This window comes from Ovis canadensis, chromosome 13 (genome assembly GCF_042477335.2).
Source record: "Ovis canadensis isolate MfBH-ARS-UI-01 breed Bighorn chromosome 13, ARS-UI_OviCan_v2, whole genome shotgun sequence".
In the NCBI taxonomy this organism is placed as follows: Eukaryota; Metazoa; Chordata; class Mammalia; order Artiodactyla; family Bovidae; genus Ovis; species Ovis canadensis.
Window position 1 is genome coordinate 76,025,800 of NC_091257.1, and position 21,188 is coordinate 76,046,987.

The window sequence follows — 21,188 nt, forward strand, 5'->3', positions numbered from 1 at the left end:
GGCCACCAGATGTGAAGAGCTGACTCATTGGAAAATACCCTGATGCTGGGAAAGACTGATGTCAGGAGGAGGATGAGATGGTTGGATGGCATCACCGACTCAATGGACATGGGTTTGGCTGGACTCCGGGAGTTGGTGATGCACAGGGAGGCCTGGTGTGCTGCGGTTCACGGGGTCACAAAGAGTCAGACATGACTAAGCAACTGAACTGAACTGAACTATCCTGTATATATCCAAATAGTTATGAACAGCCTGCTTTCAAAGACCTGCAAGACCCCGTGAGCTCTCAACCTCCATTACATTTCTCCATTACTCTCCAACTAATTTATTCTACAGTCACCATGACAACCTTATCTTCAAAAACTTTGAGATAAATCCTGCCTCTGGGTCTTTGTACTTGCAGCCTCCTCTGTCTGGTACACTCTTCCTCCAATTAGTATCAAAATCTCACTTTCTCATTTCCTTCTCAATGAGGTCTTTTGCTACTTCTCTTTCAAACACAGGCTTCCTATTCCATTTTCCCTGTTAAAATGCTCTTCAGAATACTTTTCATCTATTTCTAATGGCATCTTAAATAAAGAACATTTTACTTTCTCCTCTTACTTACAATTTCACTGTTTCTCGAGAAGACAAATCTCCATGAGAGCAGAAAGCTTAGTTTATTTTGCTATCAGACTCCAGTGTTCTTGCCTTGAGAATCCCAGGGACGGGGGAGCCTGGTGGGCTGCCATCTATGGGGTCGCACAGAGTCGGACACGACTGAAGCGACTTAGCAGCATCAGCAGCAGCATGCCTTCCTGTATCCTGAACAGTGCCTTCAACGTTTGTTGAATAAATAAACAAGTTACATTTGTTGAATGAATAAACAGTTTCCACTTCTGTTAATTGCCTATTTATATCCTTTGCTCATTGTTTCTATTTGGGAGGTGATGCTTTCTTGTTGATAGGCAGATCTTTATCTATTTTTTATATTATTCCCTAGTCAGGTTTAGTCACTGGGTATTATTCCTTATTCTGTCATCTACCTGTCTATGAACTTTGCCCATTACATGTCCTTCAACTGAACAGAAAACTTAATTCTGGTCTAATCAAATTCAACAATATTCTGCCTTGTGAGTCGTGCTTGGTGATTTTCTTAAAGAAGTTTTTCCTCTTCTTAGGTCTCAAAGGAAATCTCTGATGTTATCTTCTAATAACTTTTCAGCCTTGCCTTTCACATTTAAATCTTTAAGCCGCAAGATGGAATGTGTAAATCCACTTTTATTTTTCTCATGGAGTTCACCAGTTTTGCCAGTACTGCATGCTAAATAATGTATGCCTCTTCATTGATTCACAATGTCATTGTTAGCGCGTATTAAGCTCTCCATGGATCTATTGCAAACTGTCTACTCTATTCTGTTGGTTTATTTGTTCTGGTGACAAGCTACTATGGATTTTTTATTACAATGGCTTGATAGGCTGTCAGTGTCTAGAAGAGCAAGATTTTGTCTTATTTCTTTTTTAAAGTAATATTAGCTATTGGTGGCCTCTATTCTTAATTATAAATTTTATTTTTTTTTCAGTTTTTTTCAGTTTTTTATTTTTTAAATTTTAAAATCTTTAATTCTTACATGCGTTCCCAAACATGAACCCCCCTCCCACCTCCCTCCCCATAACATCTCTCTGGGTCATCCCCATGCACCAGCCCCAAGCATGCTGCATCCTGCGTCAGACATAGACTGGCGTAATTATAAATTTTAAAGTAAAACAATGAAGTTTCCCAAAAATCCCACTGGGATTTTGAAGAGAATTTCATTAAATTTGTGGATTAATTTACAGGAAAGTAAATCTATATAATAATTATCATCTCTTTCAAGATCACACTTTCTGTTATGGTTTTAAACTATATCCCATAGAAGTCTTAGATATTCTCAGTTTAAAACAAGATATTTCATGACTATGATATATATTTTATTATACTTTTTGGTCAGTTACTATTGGTGTAGAAAAGTGCCATGGAGTCTTGTAAGTTGATATTGCATCTGACATAATTACTGAACTCCTGTTAATTGTAATAATTTGTTGGTTACTTTTTTATATTATAATCATGACTGCTAGAATGAATGACAATTTTCTCCCTTTCCTTCCAATCCTTATACTCTTGTTTGGTTTTGGTTTTTTCCTTAAAACATTAGCCAGGCCCCCACTATCATTTCAAAAGATAGTAGTAATAGAAGAGTATCTTTGTTTTCCTGACCTCAGAGGGAATTAGTTTCTCCAATAGGTAATGTTATTTCTAGAATTTGATACATCAGTTCAGTTCAGTTCAGTCACTCAGTCATGTCCGACTCTTTGCGACCCCATGAATCACAGCACGCCAGGCCTGCCTGTCCATCACCAGCTCCCGGAGTTCACTCAGACTCGCGTCCATTGAGTCAGTGATGCCATCCAGCCATCTCATCCTCTGTCGTCCCCTTCTCCTCCTGCCCCTAATCCCTCCCAGCATCAGAGTCTTTTCCAATGAGTCAACTCTCTTCATGAGGTGGCCAAAGTACTGGAGTTTCAGCTTCAGCATCATTCCTTCCAAAGAAATCCCAGGGCTGATCTCCTTTGATACATAACCTTCACCAAATTAAGGAAATCCCCATTACGCTTGCTTTGCCTAGTTTTCATCATAAGTAAGCACTGGACTTTATCAAGTAATTTTTCTGTATAAAATAAAATAATTTTATTATTTATCTCCTTAATTCTATATAGGTAGTGAATTTCACTGGAGGATTTCATAATGTTGGATGGTAATTTTGCTTTTGGGGTTAAACTCTCCTTGATCTCCTGTATTTTAATATATTGCTGAATTCAGTTAACTAATACTTTATTTAGGATTTTTTAACCTATATTTAAAAAGAAAATAGACCTATTATTTTCTAGTTTTGGATTATAGTTGTCTCATAAAATGATCCAGACAGCTTTCCTTTCTCCCTCCACCTCTATTTTCTGAAACATTTTATACAAGATCAATACTTGGATCTTCTGTGAAATTAAAGTCATCCAGAATAACAGCTTTACTCACAATGGCTAAAAGGTGGAAGCAATCCAAATGTTCATTAATTGGTGAATAGAAGTAAAAATGTAGTACATATATGCGATGGAATATTATTCAGCTTCAAAAAGGAACGGATTCTGACACACGCTGCAATGTGGATGAACACTGAAGACACAGTGTTAAGTGAGATGTCAGTCACAAAATGACAAATACTGTGATTCTACTCACATGAGGTATTTAGAGTGGTCAGACTCATAAAGACAAAAATCAAAATGATAGTTGCCAGGGGAATGGGGTGAAGATTTTAACGGGTACAAAATTTCCACTGCAAGATGAAAAGTTTAGTGGGTGTATGTTGGTGATGGCAACACAACGAAGTGAATTATACCAACGTGGGTGTGTGTGTGTGTGTGTGTGTGCGCGTGTGCATGCTTAGTCAGGTCCGACTCTTTGTGACTCTGGACTGCTGTCCACCAGTCTCCTCTGTCCACGGGATTCTCCAGGCAAGAATACTGGAGTGGGCTGCCATTGCCTCTTCCAGGAGATCTTCCCGACCCAGGAGTCAAACTCGAGTCTCCTGAATTGGCAGGAGGATTCTTTACCACTGATCCACCTAGGAAGCCTTGAATTATACCAAACTACTACTTTAAAATGGTTTAATTGATCAATTTTATATTATATGTATTTTACCAAAATTGTAAAAATCATCTAGGGCTGAGTCTTTGGGGAAGAAAAGTTTTTTCACTACAATGTCAATTTCCAAACACTTTTTGATTTATTGAGGTTTACATTTTCTTCCTAGGCCATCACTGGAATATTTTTAGAAATTTACACATTTCATCTAGGTTTTCAATTTTAGTAGTGTACAGTTGTTGATAATTCCTTTCTGTGTTTTTAATATGTTGTATCTAGTTTTATTTCACCATTTCACTAAGGATGTCATTTTTATTTTCCTCTTTTTTTCTTGATTGTTCTTTCCAGTTTTCTGATTTCTTTAACTTCTAACTTTATCATTTCTGATTTTATTACTGCCCTTCTAATTTTTTTTAATTTTTATCATATTGTTTAATTTTCAAATACATGGGGTTTTAACTCTGATTTTATTGCATTTGATTGGGAAACATAGATTGTCTGATGTTAAGCAAATGGAACTTATTAAGGTTTTTTTAATGGCCTGAATCCTTGCTACATAAGATGTAGTCCATGGACTAGTAGTACTGACATCTTCTAGAAGATTGTTAGAAAAGCACAAACTCAAGTGTTTTCCCATCAACTGAAATAAAAATTGCATTTTACCAAGACTTCTATGATTTGTACATAGTGTAAGAAGTATTGGCCTAAAATCTGACCAAATGAAGCATCTCACCTAGGAATATCTACACTGTTCTGAGGTCCTATTTCTCAGTTTCTCAGTCATGCCTGACTGCAACCCCATGAACGGTAGCCCTCTGGTCTCCTCTGTCCTATCCCTCTGGTCTCCTACCTGGGATTTCCCAGGTCAAAATACTGGAGGGGGTTGCCATTTGCTTCTCCAGGGGACCTTCCCAATCAAACCTACATCTCCTACATTGGCAGGCAGACTTTTTACCACCGAGCCACCAGGAAAGCCCATTCTAAGGGTCTAGTAATGTTTTATTTCTTAATCAGAATGCAGGTATATGGGTATTCATTTTATTATTTTTAAAGTACAGAGATATATTTTATATACGTATTTGAATGTATATTTTGAATGCATTCAAAGAAATTTAGCTGCGTGGGATATGAGCAATGCAAATAACCCAATCATACCTACGACAGGATGAACTTGTGTTATGCAGATTGCTTCACACAAGCCCAGGGAACTTCATTACTAGTTCCAATTCCTTGTGACTAACAAGCTGCTTTTTTATTTATGAGATGCAAGATGCATCTCTACATTCAGAAAAAATTTTTAAATGGGCAGATAGGAGATTCAGAACAGATACTTTTAGAAACGTGGTATTTACCAGGCCTGAGCTGGGAATCTAGCAAGTTGCTGGTTGCCAAATATACAGTCATGCTTGTTAAGTTGAGAGCCTCAAACCTAAAATCAGTGATCTTTCCTTTTATTTTTCAGCCTATGGTGGTAGAAAAAGATGCTGGAACAACTCAGGGCACTGCAAAAAAAAATGCGCTGCTGATGAAGTAATACGAGCAGTATGTAAGAATCGTCAATCCTGCTGTGTTTCACAACTAGCGGTTTTCGTCAAGGAAACTATCACTTCTCCCCCATTCACGAATGGTTGGGAAGAAGAGGATATGGATAGAATTGTATCAGTAGCATCTACTTCAACCTACTTGGAATAAATAACAAGAATAAAGAAGATTAAAAGTCTGACCCAGCCCTGAAAACCATATTTCTCTCCCTTATGTTCTTCAAAGCTCACGACTTCCTCTTGACCATCACTCTCCCTATCTTCAAAGTGATAGCGTAAGTCGTATAGATCAACGCACTGAAAAATATCACAGTCACCCACTCCCACCCTCCATCAATGTGTGATTCTAGAATAAAAGGCTGTGTAAAGAAGTCCCCCAAATTTCCAGCATTTCCAGTGGATAAACTCCTTGGTGCTTTTCTTGAAATTTCAAATTTTTTCCACAGTTTTAATCAATTTTTAGTGTTCCTAGTTTGTAGTTTAGCTATGCACAGCCTTAATTACTTGAAGTATTCCAACTCTGATCTTTCCATTTGGCCTTCTGCCTTCTGAATAAGTGTTTTGGAATACCAGAGGCACTCCTTGTTAGTCCTGCCTCTTGATGGCAGCATAAATGGTGACAGTAAAAATTCCCTGTGTTTAGGAGAGTAGTTCTAGGACACCAAAGGCTTTCTTTATAACAGCAGATACCTCAGATGAAAGAATGCATTTTATAAATGTCTTAACATTATCACTCACTGTAGGAAACTGGCTGGTCCAGGTATGAGCTACAAGGACTCCTTTTTACCCCCATTGCTTCAAGGTTGGAATAGAAGTTATTGAAAAACTGGCTTCATAAACCCGTTTCCTTAACCAAGCCTTATTTGCATACGGACATCCATGGACCGGGATGATCACTTAACTAGGGGATGAAAAGGTGGGTCCTTTTGTCCACCTTATTGCTGAAAGCTTTGTCTCCCCCTGATGGCACAAACGTATATTCACACCCCATCTCTTCTCAGAAAGGTCCATGAAACTCTACCACATACTTCTAATTCTAATATTTTAAGTCTTTGAAAGGTTGAATCTCTGGTCTTTGGTTTCTGCTAACTTAAATTCATGGTGCCTTATTTCCTTGTGTGTTTTACAATCTGGGGGGCTTCCCTTGTGGCTCAGCAGGTAAAGAACTACCTTCAATGCAGGAAACCTAGGTTCAATCCCTGGGTTGGGAAGATCTCCTGGAAAAGAGAATGGCTACCCCCTCCAGTATTCTGGCCTGGAGAATTCCATGGACAGTATAGTCCATGGGGTCACAAAGAGTTGGATACGACTGAGCGAGTTTCACTTTCCTTCCCTTTTTGGTTTGGGGCTCTAATCTTTGCATTTTCTTTTATCTAGTAAATTAGTTGGATAGTGACTTAAAATATTTCCCAGGTGTTTCAGTGGTTAAAAAAGAAAAAATCCACCTGCCACTGTAGGAGCCACACGAGACGTGGATTCAACCCTTGGATTGGGAAGATCCCCCAGAGAAGGAAATGGCAACCCAGAATAGGCAAGATATCTTATCATGCAAAACTTAATCTCTCACTATGTTTTCCATTGGATGAGAAACACACAAGAGTGGCAGGTGCATGAATTTTAATAAAGGAATATTGGCAGCAGGTTGAGGATAGTGACCACTACCACTCAAGATACTTTTGGCCAGCGATTCTCTCGGCTCCAGTCATTTTTCCCTTCTTTGCCAGAAATGTCTATCCTTACATAGGAAGGGAGGCAGCAGGGTTGATAATTTCTGCAATAGAAGTAGGGCTCTTCAGACTGTCTGCAAGCAGGTCTACAGATTCCCAAGTCACCCATGCATCGAAGCATGTGACGTCTGCCTGGCCAAAAAAAAAAAAAAAATACAGTTAATTTCTATTTAGCAGTAACAAATCTGACAATTCAGGGAGCATAGTGAAAGCATAAAGAGCTAAAACAATAATAAGTACCATTTCACACCTGTTAAAGTGACCCAAACTCAGACTATTGAAAACAGTAAATGCTGGCAAGGAAGTGGAGCAATAGGAAGTCTCACTCATTGACGGTGAGAAAGGAAAATGGTATAGCTTGGTGGTTTCTTACAAAACTAAGCATATTCTTACCCATGTGATCTTACAATTGCACTCCTTGTTCTGTACCCAAAGGACTTGAAAGTTTATGTCCAGACAAAAATCTGCACACAGCTTTATTCATAAATGACAACATTTGGAGGCAACCAAGATGCCCTTCAGTAGGTGAGAAGATAAATAAACTAAGACACATCCAGACAATGGGATATTATTCAGCTCTAAAACAAACAAACAAACAAAGAGCTATCAAGCTATGAATAGACACAGAAGAAGCTTAAATGCACATCACTAAGTGAAAGAAGCTGAACCAAGAAGCCTACCGTATAATCCCAGCTATGTGACTTTCTGGAAAAGGATACGATAAAAAGATCATTGGTTGCCAGGGGTTGGAATGGGGAAAGAGATGAGTACGTAGGGCACAGATGATGTGGGGGGTGGTGAAGATAGCCTATGTGATACTATAATAGTGGATTCATGTCAATATACATTTGTCCAAATCCATAGAATGTACAAGCCCAAGAGTGAGTCTTCATGTGAAACTATGGACTTGGGGTGATTATGATGGGTTAATGTAGATATGTCAATTGTAATAAATGCACAACTCTGGTGGCAGATGTTATAACAGAGGAGCCTTGAATGAGTAGGGGCAGACAGCGTATGGGAAATCTCTGTCCCTTCTTCTCAATTTTGCTGTGAACCTAAAACTGGCTTAAAAAAAAAAAAACCGTTTTAGTGAATACCTTAAAATAAATAAAGCTGCTATAAACACTTGTCTATAGGTTTTTGGAACTACATTTTCATTTCTCTGGAATATATGCCCAAGAGTGCATTTGCTGTGTAGTATACTCATTATATATTTAGTTTAGTGGTTGTACCATTTAACATTCACTCAAGAGATGTATAAAAGAATCGGTTTCTCTGCATCATGGCTGGCATTTGGTATTGTCACTATTTTTAATTTTAATTGTTCTAATAGATATGTAAGGAATCTCATTGTGGTCTTAATTTAATTTGCATTTTTCTAATTGCTAGTGATGTTGAGCATCTTTTCATGTGCTCCTTTGCCATCCGTATAACCTCTTCAATGAAATATCTTTTCACGTTTTTCTTCCAATTGGATTGTATACTTTTTTCTGTTGAGTTTTGAGAGTTGTTTCTCTATTCTAGATACAAGTTCTTTGTCACATATGTGGTTTGCAAATATTTCACCCATTTTTTTTCCAATTATTAATTTGTCTTTTTGTCTGTCCTTTTCACAGGATCTCACAGAGTGCAAGTTTTAAATTTTAATTGAATCTTTTTTTTTTTTCTTTTACGGATTATGCTTTTCATCTCTAAGAACTCTTCACCTAGCCCTAGGTCTGAACATTTTTCCTGTGTTTTCTTCCAAAAGTTTGCATTTTACTTTTAAATCTATGATACACTTTGGGTTAATTTTTGTGTAAGTTGTTAGGTTTAGGTTGAGAGCCTTTTTTCTCTGCCTACAGACTTCCAATTGCTCCAGCAATATTTATTGAAAAATATATTTTCTTCTATTGAATTACTTTTGCACATTTGTGAAATATCAGTTGGTTGCACTTGTGTAGGGCTATTTCTGTTCAGTTGAACTGTGTGTCTATCTCTCCACCATGACCACACAGTCTTGGTTACTTTAGCTATGTAAGTCTTAAAATCTGGTAGAATAATTTCTCTGCGTTTGTTCTTTGTTTTAGCTATTTTCATTCCTTTGCAAATTTCTCTACAGATGAATTATAGAGCAGACATTCTTATCTGTATCCACAATAAACCTTACTGGAATTTTGACAGAAATTGATAGAAAACGGATCTATAAATTTAAGGAGAATTTACATCTTTCCTAGCTGAATCTTACAATCTATAATCACAGTGTGTCTTCATTTATTTATGTCTTCTTTGACTTTTTATCTACATTCTGTAATTTTCAGCCTACAATTTCTGTACATGTTTCATTAGATATTCACTTAACCATCTTATTTTTTGGAATGATTGTGACTGATGTGTTTTTAATTTCAGTGTTCATATGATCTGTGATAGGACATAGCAATATAACTAATTTTTTTAATTCATTTATTTTTAATTGGAGAATGATTTCTTTACAGTGTTGTGTTCATTTCTGCCATGCATCAACAGGAATCAGCCATAGGTATACACGTGTCGCTTCCCTCTAGAACTTCCCCCCACCTCCCACACTATCCCACTCCTCTAGATTGTCTCAGAGCAGCATGCTGAGCTCCCTGTGTTACACAGCAACTTCTCATTAGCATCTATTTTACAAATCCATGCATGTATGCTAAGTTGCTTCAGTCGTGTCTTACTCTTTGCGACTCTACAAACTGTAGCCCGCCAGGCTCCTCTGTCCATGGGATTCTCTAGGCAAGAATACTGGAGTGGGTTGCCATGCCCTTCTCCAGAAGATCTTCCCAGCCCAGGGATCGAACTTGCATCTCTTAAATCTCCTGCATTGGCAGGTAGATTCTTTTCCACTAGCGCCACCTGGAAAGCCCATTTTACAAATGATAACGTATATAATATTTTACAAATGGTAATGTATATAAAAATGAAGATAATTCTTTGTCGGTTGCTTCATTTGCAATCATTTTCTCTCATCCTGAGGGTTGTTCAGTTTCCTTTGCTGTGCAAAACATTTTAAGGTTAATTAGCACAGAGTCGGACACGACTGAAGCGACTTAGCAGCAGCAGTAGCAGATTCCATTTATGGGCTTCCCTGGTGGCTCATATGGTAAAGAATGGCCACTCTTTCAGTTTGTCCCACCCTCTCCTTCCCTCACTGTGTCCATAAGTCTGTTCTCCATGTCTGAGTCTCTGTTCCTGCCCTGCAAATAAGTTTATCACTACCATTTTTCTAAATTCCATATATACGCGTTAATATACAATATGTGTTTTTCTCTTTCTGACTCACTTCACTCCATACAACAGACTCTAGGTTCATCCACCTCACTGGAACTGACTCAGATTTGTTCTGTTTTATGGTTAATACTCCATGTATATATGTACTACAACTTCTTGATCCATTCATCTGTCGATGGACATCTAGTTTGATTCCATGTCCTGGCTATTGTAAATAGCGTTGCAATGAACATTCGAATACATATGTATTTTTAAATTGTGGCTTTCTCAGCTGGGTCATATGGTAGTTTTATTCCTAGTTTTTTAGGAATCTCCATACTGTTCTCCATAGTGGCTGGATCAATTTACATTCCCATCAACAGTGCAGGAGGGTTCCCTTTCTCCACATCCTCTTCAGCATGTACTTTTTGGAGATTTTTTTATGATGGGCATTCGGACTGGTGTGAGGTGATACTTCACTGTAGTTTTGCTTTGCATTTCTCTAATAATAAGCACTGTTGAACTTTTTTTTCCATGTGTTTATTAGCCATCTCGATGTCTTCTTTGGAAAAAATGTCTGTTTAGGTCTTCTGCCCATTTTTTGATTGGGTTGTTTGTTTTTCTGATGCTGAGCTGCATGAGCTGCTTATATATTTTGAAGATTAATCCTTTGTCAGCTGCTTCATTAGCAATTATTGTCTCTCATTCTGAAGGTTGTCTTTTCATCTTGTTTACAGTTTCCTTTGCTGTGCAAAAGTTTTCAAGTTTAATTAGGTTCCATATATGGGCTTCCCTGGTAGCTCATATGGTAAAGAATCAACTTATAATGCAGGAGACCCCAGTTCGATCCCTGGGTTGGGAAGATCCTCTGGAGAAGAGAATGGCTACTTACTCTAGTATTCTTGCCTGGAGAATCCCATGAACAGAGGAACTTGGCGGGGTTCCTCTAGCCTATGGGGGACCCTATAGCCTATGGTGTCGCAAAGAGTTGGAAACGACTGAGCAATTAACACATTCACTTTCAAGTTCTATTTGTTTATTTTTGCTTATATCTCCGTTACTCTGGGAGGTGGATCGTAGATGATCTTGCTATGATTTATGTTGAAAAGTCTTCTGCCTATGTTTTCCTCTAAGAGTTTTATAGCTTCTGGTCTTACACTTAGGTCTTTAATCCATTTTGAGCTTATCGTTACGTATGGTGTTAGGATGTGCTCTAATTTCATTCTTCCACACGTAGCTGTCCTGTTTTCCCAGCACCACTTATTGAAAAGACTATCTTTTCTGCATTGTATGGTCTTGTCTCATTAGTCAAAGATAAGGTGCCCAGAAGTGTGTGGTTTTATCTCTGGGCTTTCTATCTTGTTCCATTGGTCTATATTTCTGTTTTTGTGCCAATACATACTGTCTTGATGACTGTAACTTTGTAGCATAGTCTGAAATGAGAAAGGTTGATTCTTCCAGCTCCATTTTTCTTTCTCAAGACTGCTTTGGCTATGCAGAGTCTTTTGTGTTTCCATACAAACTGAGAAAATTTTTGTTCTAATTCTGTGAAGGATGCCACTGGTAATTTGATAGGGATTCCACTGAATCTATAGATTGCTTTAGGTAGTATCATCATTAGAAATACAACTAACTTTTGTATGTGTATCTTGTATCCTGTGACCTTACTAAACTTATTCATTCGTTTTAGATTTTTTCGAGATTCTTTTGTATTTTCTGTATAATTTCATATGACACCTGCAAATACAGTTTTATTCCTTCTTTTCTAATCTATATGCCTTTTATTTCCTTTTCCTGCCTTAATGCACTGTCTAGAACTCCCCAGAATTAAAAGGAATGAACCATTGATCCATATAATTTGGGTACATCTCAAGAACATAATGTTGAGTGAAAATATGTCAGTCTCAAAAGATCAAATATGATTCCATTTATACAAGTCTTAAAATGACAAAATTATAAAGATGGGAAACAGATTAGTAGTTATCAGGGATTAGGGGTAGTGACAGAGGTGAGGGCAAAGAGGAGAGTCTGTGCCACTAGAAAGGAATAGCAGGAGGGAGATCTTTTTGGTGACAGAAGAGTTCTGTAATCTTGATCATAATAATGGTCACATTACACTTGTGATAAAATGTCATGGAATTAGGCACATTCATTGCACCAGTATCAGTTGTACTGCTGTACAAACAGAGGCTGACTTGAGCTTAAGTTACACCAGCAGGCCTATGTATCAACCTGAAAAAAAGTCCAGGATGGACACCCAGTCTTCCTTGTTTTGGGGTCACAATGCTTCTACAGTTGCCAGGTCAACCCCTGCACCCCACGGGGGCTCTGCTCTCCCCTGCCAAAGTTTCTACTCTTCCTCTTCATCTCTCAGCCTACAAGGAATAAAAAGAAAGATTCAAGTAGGCCTTCCAAAAGCAAAAACAACTCTTTCTGCCATATCCTCAGAGAAAAGATCCCTTTCCATCCTTGAGAAGAAGGGCCAATGTGAGATTTACATCCAAAAGAAGTGTACGCAGAAGAGTGCATTTGGCATGGTAAAGTAAGCAGGGCAGCCTGCTTCAACCTTTCTCCCCTGGAGAAAGACCATGGCAGTCCAGAAAGAAGTTTCAAAAGTGCTCAAACTGCCCTCAAAGCTTTTGTTGGGGTCTTTGCACCTCTTAGCACCTGCACTCCTACTAGCCCCCATCACTGTGCCCCACCACTCACTTATCACCATGACAACCTAACATCACCTTCAATGTTCCTGCAGCTCTCTCACCAGCAGCCAGAGAAAATCTGCTTATTTGTCCCAGTATTGTCTTGGACCCACTTCTGAAAATGGATCACTTTTCCCCTCCTTGGGCCTCAGTTTCCAATCTGTGAAATGGGAAGACAGAGGAAAGTTGCCTAGACCGGAGATTCTCACAGTTTGGGGGCTATCTGGAATACAGGACATTTGACAGGGAGTTGTGGGGTTTAGGGTTTTATTTCCCAAAAGAATAATCTAAGAGAATTTTCAAAATTTCAAATGCCCAGACCCCAGAGACTCAAGTTCAGAGATTCAGACAAGGGAGTTATGTGTCTTCTGAAGACTTATGGTGACTCAACAGTGAGTTCCAAGACCTTTTTTCATCCCACCATCGTATCACTCCCCATGGCTGTCTCTACCTAAAGTACAGAGGAGGTTCTTAATAAATGTTGTTGACTGAGTGAAAAAGCCATGCCTCATAGTGAATTAATTTGGTGAGAGTATGACTGGCTGTGTGTGAAGAAGTTAACACCAGGCCCCCGGTATTGGGGAATCCGTAGGCTCTTCCCTTTCACACTGTGAAACTTATGTATTTTTAAGAGCAAACTGATGAATAAATTGTAAGAATCCCCTTGAGAAAGGCCCCAGAGCTGCTCTGCAACCTTCCTAATATGCCAGCTGGAGCCAAATTCACCTGAGACAGTGGGACTCTGATCCCTCTAGCCCAGAAAGGATCCCACCCTGAATCATGATTGATGCAGCAGCTATCTATAAAACTCCTCCCACACGCCAAATCCACTTGTACTTTCACAAATGAATTCATAATTCACCTATTCATTCACCCAGGACACACTATGTCAAATCTGATCCAAGTGCTGGGCTTAACAACAGGCATACTGATGTAAATAAGAGTGATCTCAACCCCCAAGGCTTTCCATCTGGTGTGTGTGTACTTTGGGATTAGTGAGAAGGGAACAGTGACGAATAATTATACAAGAACACAATACGTGCCCTAAGAATGGCTTGCTGTGGGCATCTGAAAACAACCTGGGAAGAAAGGACTGTGTTGGTCCCTGCGGCTCTGCAGATACCTACCTTACAGAGTTATTTCAGAGGAGTGACAGTTTGGTTCAAACTTTGTGATTTAAGAGTTTGTCAAGTAGTTATTCTTTTAAATAAAAGTAACATATCTAACATTAAAAATTTAAAAAGACAAACACTTTGTGAAGCCAGTCAGAACTCAGTTTGAACACCTCCTCTATCTTAACGTTGCGCAACCTTGGCTAATTATATCACCTCTCTAGACCTCAGTTTCTGCATCGGTAAGATAGGGATAATAAGAGGGTTGTGTAAGAATAGGGTGATTTCAAGTCTATAAGCACCCATCACTGTGCCTGGCATGTAAGAAGTGTCAATGACAACTATTTTATAGATACTGTTATTATAATCATTAAGAAACCGTGAGACAGAGTTCCTGTGCAGGCTTTTAATGGTAGGGGCATTAGTTGGGCTTTGAAGGATGAGAAGGAGTTCATCACAGAGATGAGCCTAGTGACGGGGACAAGGTGAAGGGGAACCATGGACCAAGGCAGCAGAAGGGGCGGGGGAGGATGGTAAGAGCCAAAAGAGAAAGTCTGTGAGCAGCAGCCATGGGAAATGAAGCTGAGCTATCATTTCAATGAGTAAATTTATGAGTTTTATCCTTCTTTAGTACTTGCAAACCTTCTGATTCTTTGGGCTGTGGTCTCTTGAGCATCAAAAGGCATGTCAGCCAGCTTCCCTAGAAATCCAAGTATTTGGGCTCAGCTAAGTCTCTGTCCATCCCAGCTAATTCACTCCAAAACCAGGCCAACTGTTTCAGCCTAAAGACGCTCCCACTCACTAGGGAGCAACTGTCTCTTGACTCCCCACCCGTGCTCTTCAGTTCATTCCAGCTCCAATAGCCTTCCCTGCAGGTGGCAGATGAAGAATTATGTTCAGGACTGCGATCATTACCCAACTGCTGTAGCCAAGCCCCAGAGATGTCTCTCTGCTAACTCTTAACACCCTTCCTGCCGTTTCCCCACCCTCAGTCCATTTGGAGTATCATTCATGATTGACAGACACAAGAAACAGATTTGCAACTTTTAATGGAATGTAGGAACTAAAGAACAGGAAACAAAGTCATTTCTATCCATGATTTCCATGTATCTTCCCTGTATTGACAAGTTTGGCCTTAACTGTCTCCTTGTGTCACTTGAGGAGTGGTCCAAGGGAGCATTCGATCAATTGTCATTGGTACGATTGTCAAATAACGACTAAGGATACAGCACCGTTTACGATTTGAGCAGCGTGTGACACTGTCTTCATCATTTTTGCACACCAACCGGCATTTTCCCTTCATCCAACATTCTTCCTCTGGACATAGGAACAACCATTAAGTAGATGTTAGTATTCCTCAGCTGGATAGACAAGGGGAAGCAGAGGAGGTGTAGGAGTTCAGGGGAGGAGTGGAGGGAGAGAGTTAATGCTAGACCCAGTCCCAGGAAAGGAGAGAAGAGATCTCACAAAGGGAGAGAACTGTAACAATTTTTCCAAGGTTGGGAACTCAAGGGTTTCAAGAAAGCCTTTTTCATAATCTCACATTTCTGTCTTTCTATCCCCCCACTTCCTACTCCTAATTTTGAGATCAAATGATGCCAATGAAGTTCCCACCTAACAGAGCTTGGGAATGATGGGAAAAGGACAGTGAACATCTGTCTTATTAGGGAATGGAAGAGATTCCCTCACATTTCCACAGACTCAGCTCTTTTATCAGTTGTCTAAGGTTGAACCCAACAAATCCCAACTCCAACCCAACTCAACCTCCTATCCTCCTTGACCCCATATTCACCCAATTCAAACTCAAATAGCCAGGCCAATTTTAATTAGAACTCCCAGCTTTACCCAACTCAATGCCCCTGGAGCCCTAACTCCCAGTCAAACCCAAGTCTAATCAAGTCACCAACTTCAATCCTAAGCAGCATTCCATCACCTAGCTGAACCTCAGGCACCCGGACACCATCCAGTACCAACTCTCAACCTCAGTCCAAGCCCCAATCTAATTCCCAACACCAAATCCACCCAACTCAAAATTCCATACCCCCTCCAGCCTACTCCAAATCATCAAGGAAGCCCAACTCCTCGCCTCTGGCTCTTCCTCATTTTCCTGCTATCACTCCAAGCCAAAGTCTTGCCACCCCATCACAACTCACCCTCAACCTTCAATGTAATCTCCCAAACCCCCAAGAAGTTCCCAACCCTTACCAGACCCTTTACCCCTAAGCCCTCCTCCATGATGCCAGCAGAATACTAGCCTTCCCTTCAGTACTCCGATTATCTCCATCCCCCTACCTTGGCAAAAAAAAAAAAAAGAATCAGGGAGAGATGTGAACAGGAGATGATTATGAGAAAACCTCCCCAAACCACATGAATTGAGAAAGGGCTTCAGATGCTGCCCACAGTGAGGGAGAAGAGGAGGGAGAGACATTTATGACCAAGATCCCAGACATTTGAGAGACACCCAAATTACCTGATACCACTGGTTCCATGGCCAGAAGGATGGCAAGAAACAGGAAGAGAAACTTCATGACTGGAAGGTCACAGGAGAAGGACGTGGTTGTGCTGCAGGCTATGGAGAATAGAGCTGTCCTCTGCAGGGATGAGTCTTGTTTTCATTGGCAGGACCGTGGGCAGTGAATTACAGCAGAAGAGGATTTATATCAGATCAACCAAGCCGAAGGACAATGTGTAGCAGATTCCGCAGCAAAGCACGAGATGAGAGGGTGGGAAACCGGCCAGCATCCATGCCAAAAGGGCTTTTCTCTCCTAGTAAGGAGACGGGCAAATTAAAGCCATTTGGCCTTTTGAGATCCACAAAGGGATTAATCAATTAATGCATATCAAGACACATTTTTTTTCTTTTTTAATTGAATTTATTTGTTTTTAATTGAAGGATAATTGCTTTACAGTATCATGTTGGTTTCTGCCAAATATCAACATGAATCAGCCATAGGTATACATGTGTTCCCTCCCTCTTGAACATCCCTCCCACCTCCCTCCCCATCCCACCCCTCTAGGTTGTTACAGAGCCCCAGTTTGAGTTCCCTGAGTCATACAGCAAATTCCTATCGGCTATCTATTTTACATATGGTAATGTATGTTTCCATGTTACTCTCTTCATGCATCCCACATTCTCCTTACTCCCCACCCCTTGCCCTGTGTCCCTAAGTCAAAATATTTAATTTTTTAAAAATTCTTATTCTCAACAGAAAAATACACATGTGTATGTCTTTCTGAACCTTGAACTTGCCAATCTCATTCTCAGCTCAGACCCTTAGCATTTCTAACTTGCTCTTCCTATAAAGTTCTTCCTTCAGACTGGCTCCTGTTCACCATTCAGTCTTATCTTAAATGTCACTTCTCGGAGAGGATTTTCCTGGTCACCTTAGATTAAGGGTACTCCCCCCCACACACAGTCACTCTGTATCATAATAACTTGTTTTGCGACCTTCATATAGTTACTTGTTCCTTTTCAATTTATTCTACATGATTAATCTTTGCCTCTCCCATTAGAATGTCAGAAATTTGCTTTGTGATTCCAGTGCCCATAATAATATCACCTGGTATATTAATCAGGATATTAATTCAACTGTTTTAACACATGATCTCCCCAAACAGTAATTCTAAGAGACAGACATTGATTTCTGTCCTCTGTAAAAGAAATTTCTTTCTAATGTAAAAAGCTTCATCACTAAAAGCAAGGGCTTCCTTGGCAGCTCAATTGGTAAAGAGTCAGGCTGCAGTGCAGGAGACTTGGGTTGAATCCCTGGGTTGGGAAGATCCCCAGATGGCAACCCACTCTAGTATTCTTGCCTGGAAAATCCCATTGACAAAGGAGCCTGGTGGGCTAGAGTCCAAGGGGTCACAAAGAGTTGGACATGACTTAGTGACTAAATCATAAACCATACCATTAAAAGTAGGGCACAAGATTCCTTCTGATTTGATGCTGTGCCGTTCTTATCAGGCAGCTTCATTTGATACTCTGGTTACCACCACGAGTCCCCAGTGCGGCTGTCAGGAAGAAGAGAAAGAAGGAAATGAAGTGCACCGTTTTTCCTTTAAGGACCCCATCCAGAATCTGCACACATCACTTCCATTCCAGTCCATTGGCCAGAGCTCATTCAAACAGACATGTCTAGCTGGACAGTAGGCTGGAAAGAGTTTCTTTATTCTGGGCAACCGTGGCTAGCTGAAGCTCAGGGGGTGTCTTACTAAGAAGAAGGGGAAGACAGATACTAAGGAAGAGCTAGCAATTTCTGACACACTTGGCACATTGCAGGTGCTTCAGAAATGTTGTAGACTGAGTAAATATCATACACGTTCAATAAGGTTATAAGAAATAATCTAAAGAGGAGGCAACTCGAGTCATTCTAGAGTGTAGAGAAAAAGCATGTGGACTGTGCCCCTTCAGTCAAGCTTCAGAAGAAGCTGAATACAAGCTGGACATTTTAAGATACTATACACTACTATATAAAAACTAGGTAACTAATAAGAACCTACTGCATAGCACAGGCAACTCTACTAAATATTCTCTAATGACCTATATGTGGATAGAATCTTAAAAAGAGTGGGCACATATATATGTATAACCGATTCACATAAAAGGTGTGAGAGAAGAAAAATACCACTGAAAGCTGGAGCCCTCAGAGAAGGCACTCCCAAGCTATGGGAGTGGCCACAATAACCAGCTAATTGGCACCAACCCTCTGCTAGGTTGGGCTTCCCTGGTAGCTCAGACGGTAAAGAATCCACCTGCAGTGTGGGAGACCTGGGTTCGATCCCTGGGTTGGGAAGATCCCTTGGAGAAGGGAATGGCTACCCACTCCAGTATTCTGGCCTGGGGAATTCCACGGACTGTATAGTCCATGGGGTCACAAAGAGTCGGGTACAACTGAGCAACTTTCACTTTCACTCTGCTAGGTTGGTGACAAGTATTTCACAAGTATAGTCTCACTTCATCCTCACAAAACCAGTAGAGTTCCTGCCTCGTCGTTCTAGCTTGAACACTAAAGTACAGAAGCACAAGCAATTTGCCCAACTCTGACCAAATGGGGATTTCAGGATTTGAACTCAGATCTGACTGGCCTTCAGTTATGGTACTTCTATCCACAACCTGGTCTCCCATTGTTTCTTCAGACTTGGAATAGCAAGAGTCCCTTCTAAGTGAGGAAGCCAGTCAAAAGGAAACCTCGAACGATTCTTGCCTAGGAAAATTTGGAGAGCCTCTGCAGAAAGTAGGCACAGGTGAGATCAGAGAAATGAGGCTCTCTTGCTTGCGACCCTCCTTATTTTATAACAGGTTTATTGAAGTATAATTTACATGCCATGAAGTCCACTCATTAAGTGTACAAAGCAATGAATTATGCAGAGCTGTACCACTGTCACCATAGTCGAATCTTGAATATTTCCATCATCCCCAAAATATCCCTCACACCCATTTGTAGTTACTACCCTTTCCCACCCCCAGCCATGATGGAACCACTGTTTATAAGAATACCATCAACTATGTGTTAAGTATCATCTAGGGTTAATCCCCACAAGGAGAAGATATGTATGACTATGGATGAAGGCATGGCTCGGGGGATAAAATGAATAAACCAGGGCCACTGAGGCAGTCAGGATTCAAACTCAGAACTCTCTCCAAAAGGGTCCAGATCAAAGGGAAGATCCTGAAGAAATATATTTGTAAAGAGTGGGAAATGTATTGTTTTTTAAGCTGAGGTGAAATACACTGTATAACAAGAGATATTAAAAATACAAAAGAAGACAGGGTTTCTGGTGGAGAAAAATTCTAGACAAGCCAAAGGGAATGAAGTCAAAGAATTAGATAAAAACACTGGACCTTAACAGAGGAAGACTTCTTTTGAGAGAAAGGGGGTTTATAGAATGACTTCATAGCATTGCTCTTAAAACCTGAAACTTTTATGTCAAAAGTGAAAGTCACTCAGTTTGTGTCCAACTCTTTGCGACCCCATGGACTGAAGTCCATGGCATTGTCCAGGCCAGAATATAGGAGTGGGTAGCCTTTCTCTTCTCCAGGGGATCTTCCCAACCCAGAGATCGAAACCAGGTCTCCCACATTACAGGTGGGTTCTTTACCAGCTGAGCCACAAGGGAAGCCCAAGAATACTGAAGTGGGTAGCCTATCCCTTCTCCAGCGGATCTTCCCAATCCAGGAATCGAACCAGGGTCTCCTGCATTGCACGCGGATTCTTTACCAACTGAGCTATCAAGGAAGCCCTGTTTTTGTCAAACAGACCTGAATTCAAATCCACCTCTGCAAGTTGCTACCTATGTGACTACTGTAGAGATTTGTCTGTTTGGGGTTTTTTGTCTTGTCTACCGTTCAAGACTGTCTCATGTTGTCTCATCTTCCCATTTGGAGGGAATCCTATCACCATAGCAGTCTTGTGGACGGACAGTGTCACCTCCCACTGTTCAAATACTCGTTTTCCTGTCTCTCTTGCAGCTGAGGTGTGAGCACGTGGCCTAGGCTCAGCCAATTAGATTCCCTTCCTGTTCTTTGAATCAAGTGCTTGGGATTCCAGGAAGCAGTAACAGTGGAGGGCTTATCTTAGCCAAAGAACCCACCCACAACGAAAGCCAGTGCCCTGGGCAGTAGGGAAGCATGGTAACTAGGAGTGGAGTTCAGGGTCCCAAACAATGAGGTTCAACAGCAGCTCTATCCTCACTACTGGGTCTGAAGGCTGATTCTTCACGTTGGCTCTATCTACTCCCACCATTTTCTCAGCTTGACTCCAGGTATTCTCTGAGCTGCCAAACAGTCAAAATTTCCTTCACTAAAAACGCTAACTGACGCAGTGAGCATGGGCAAATTGTTTAACCAATTTTGGGATGATGATCATATGTACCTGATGGTTTGCTGTGACCTTTAAGTAGTTATCCAGTGTTTAGTGCAGTGCGTGGCTGGTAATAACACACTTTACTTACAATTTCTTTGTTTGTTTTTTTTTTTAATATTTATTTATTTATCTTTGGCTGCACTGGGCCAGCTCGCTGCACACGGGCTTTCTCTGTTTGCCATGAGTGGGGGCTACTCTTCATTGCTGTGCGTGGGCTTCTCACGGCAGTGTCTTCTCTTGCTGCAGAGCATGGGCTTTGTTGCCCCATGGCACGTGGGATTTTCCCAGACCAGGGATCGAACCTGTGTCCCCTGCATTGGCAGGCGGATTCTTAACCACTAGACAGCCAGGGAAGTCCCAATTTAT

General features: G+C 40.5%; 1 protein-coding gene across 2 annotated transcripts; it reads right to left on the minus strand.

Annotated features, from left to right (window-relative positions):
* Positions 1-6,861: 6,861 nt before the first annotated feature.
* On the minus strand, positions 6,862-16,725 carry DEFB119 (defensin beta 119). 2 transcript variants are annotated; one of them, XM_069548255.1, is made up of 2 exons: positions 16,430-16,487; positions 6,862-7,055 (listed from the first exon to the last, which is right to left on the minus strand). In XM_069548255.1, exons 1-2 carry the CDS (start codon positions 16,485-16,487, stop codon positions 6,862-6,864), a joined length of 252 nt encoding a protein of 83 aa, XP_069404356.1. The 2 variants fall into 2 exon arrangements, with proteins under 2 accessions (XP_069404356.1, XP_069404357.1); XM_069548256.1 differs by lacking the exon at positions 6,862-7,055 and adding an exon at positions 15,095-15,276 and having other exon boundaries at positions 16,430-16,725.
* Between the last annotated feature and the right edge of the window lie 4,463 nt (positions 16,726-21,188).

What these genes read in the sequence shown, in the direction of transcription:
- DEFB119 (XM_069548255.1), bottom strand. Translation starts at nt 16,487, where the DNA reads ATGAAGTTTCTCTTCCTGTTTCTTGCCATCCTTCTGGCCATGGAACCA. An exon ending in CATGGAACCAGTGGTATCAG is followed by an intron (nt 7,056 to 16,429) that starts GTAATTTGGGTG and finishes TTTTTTGGCCAG; the next exon opens with GCAGACGTCACATGCTTCGA.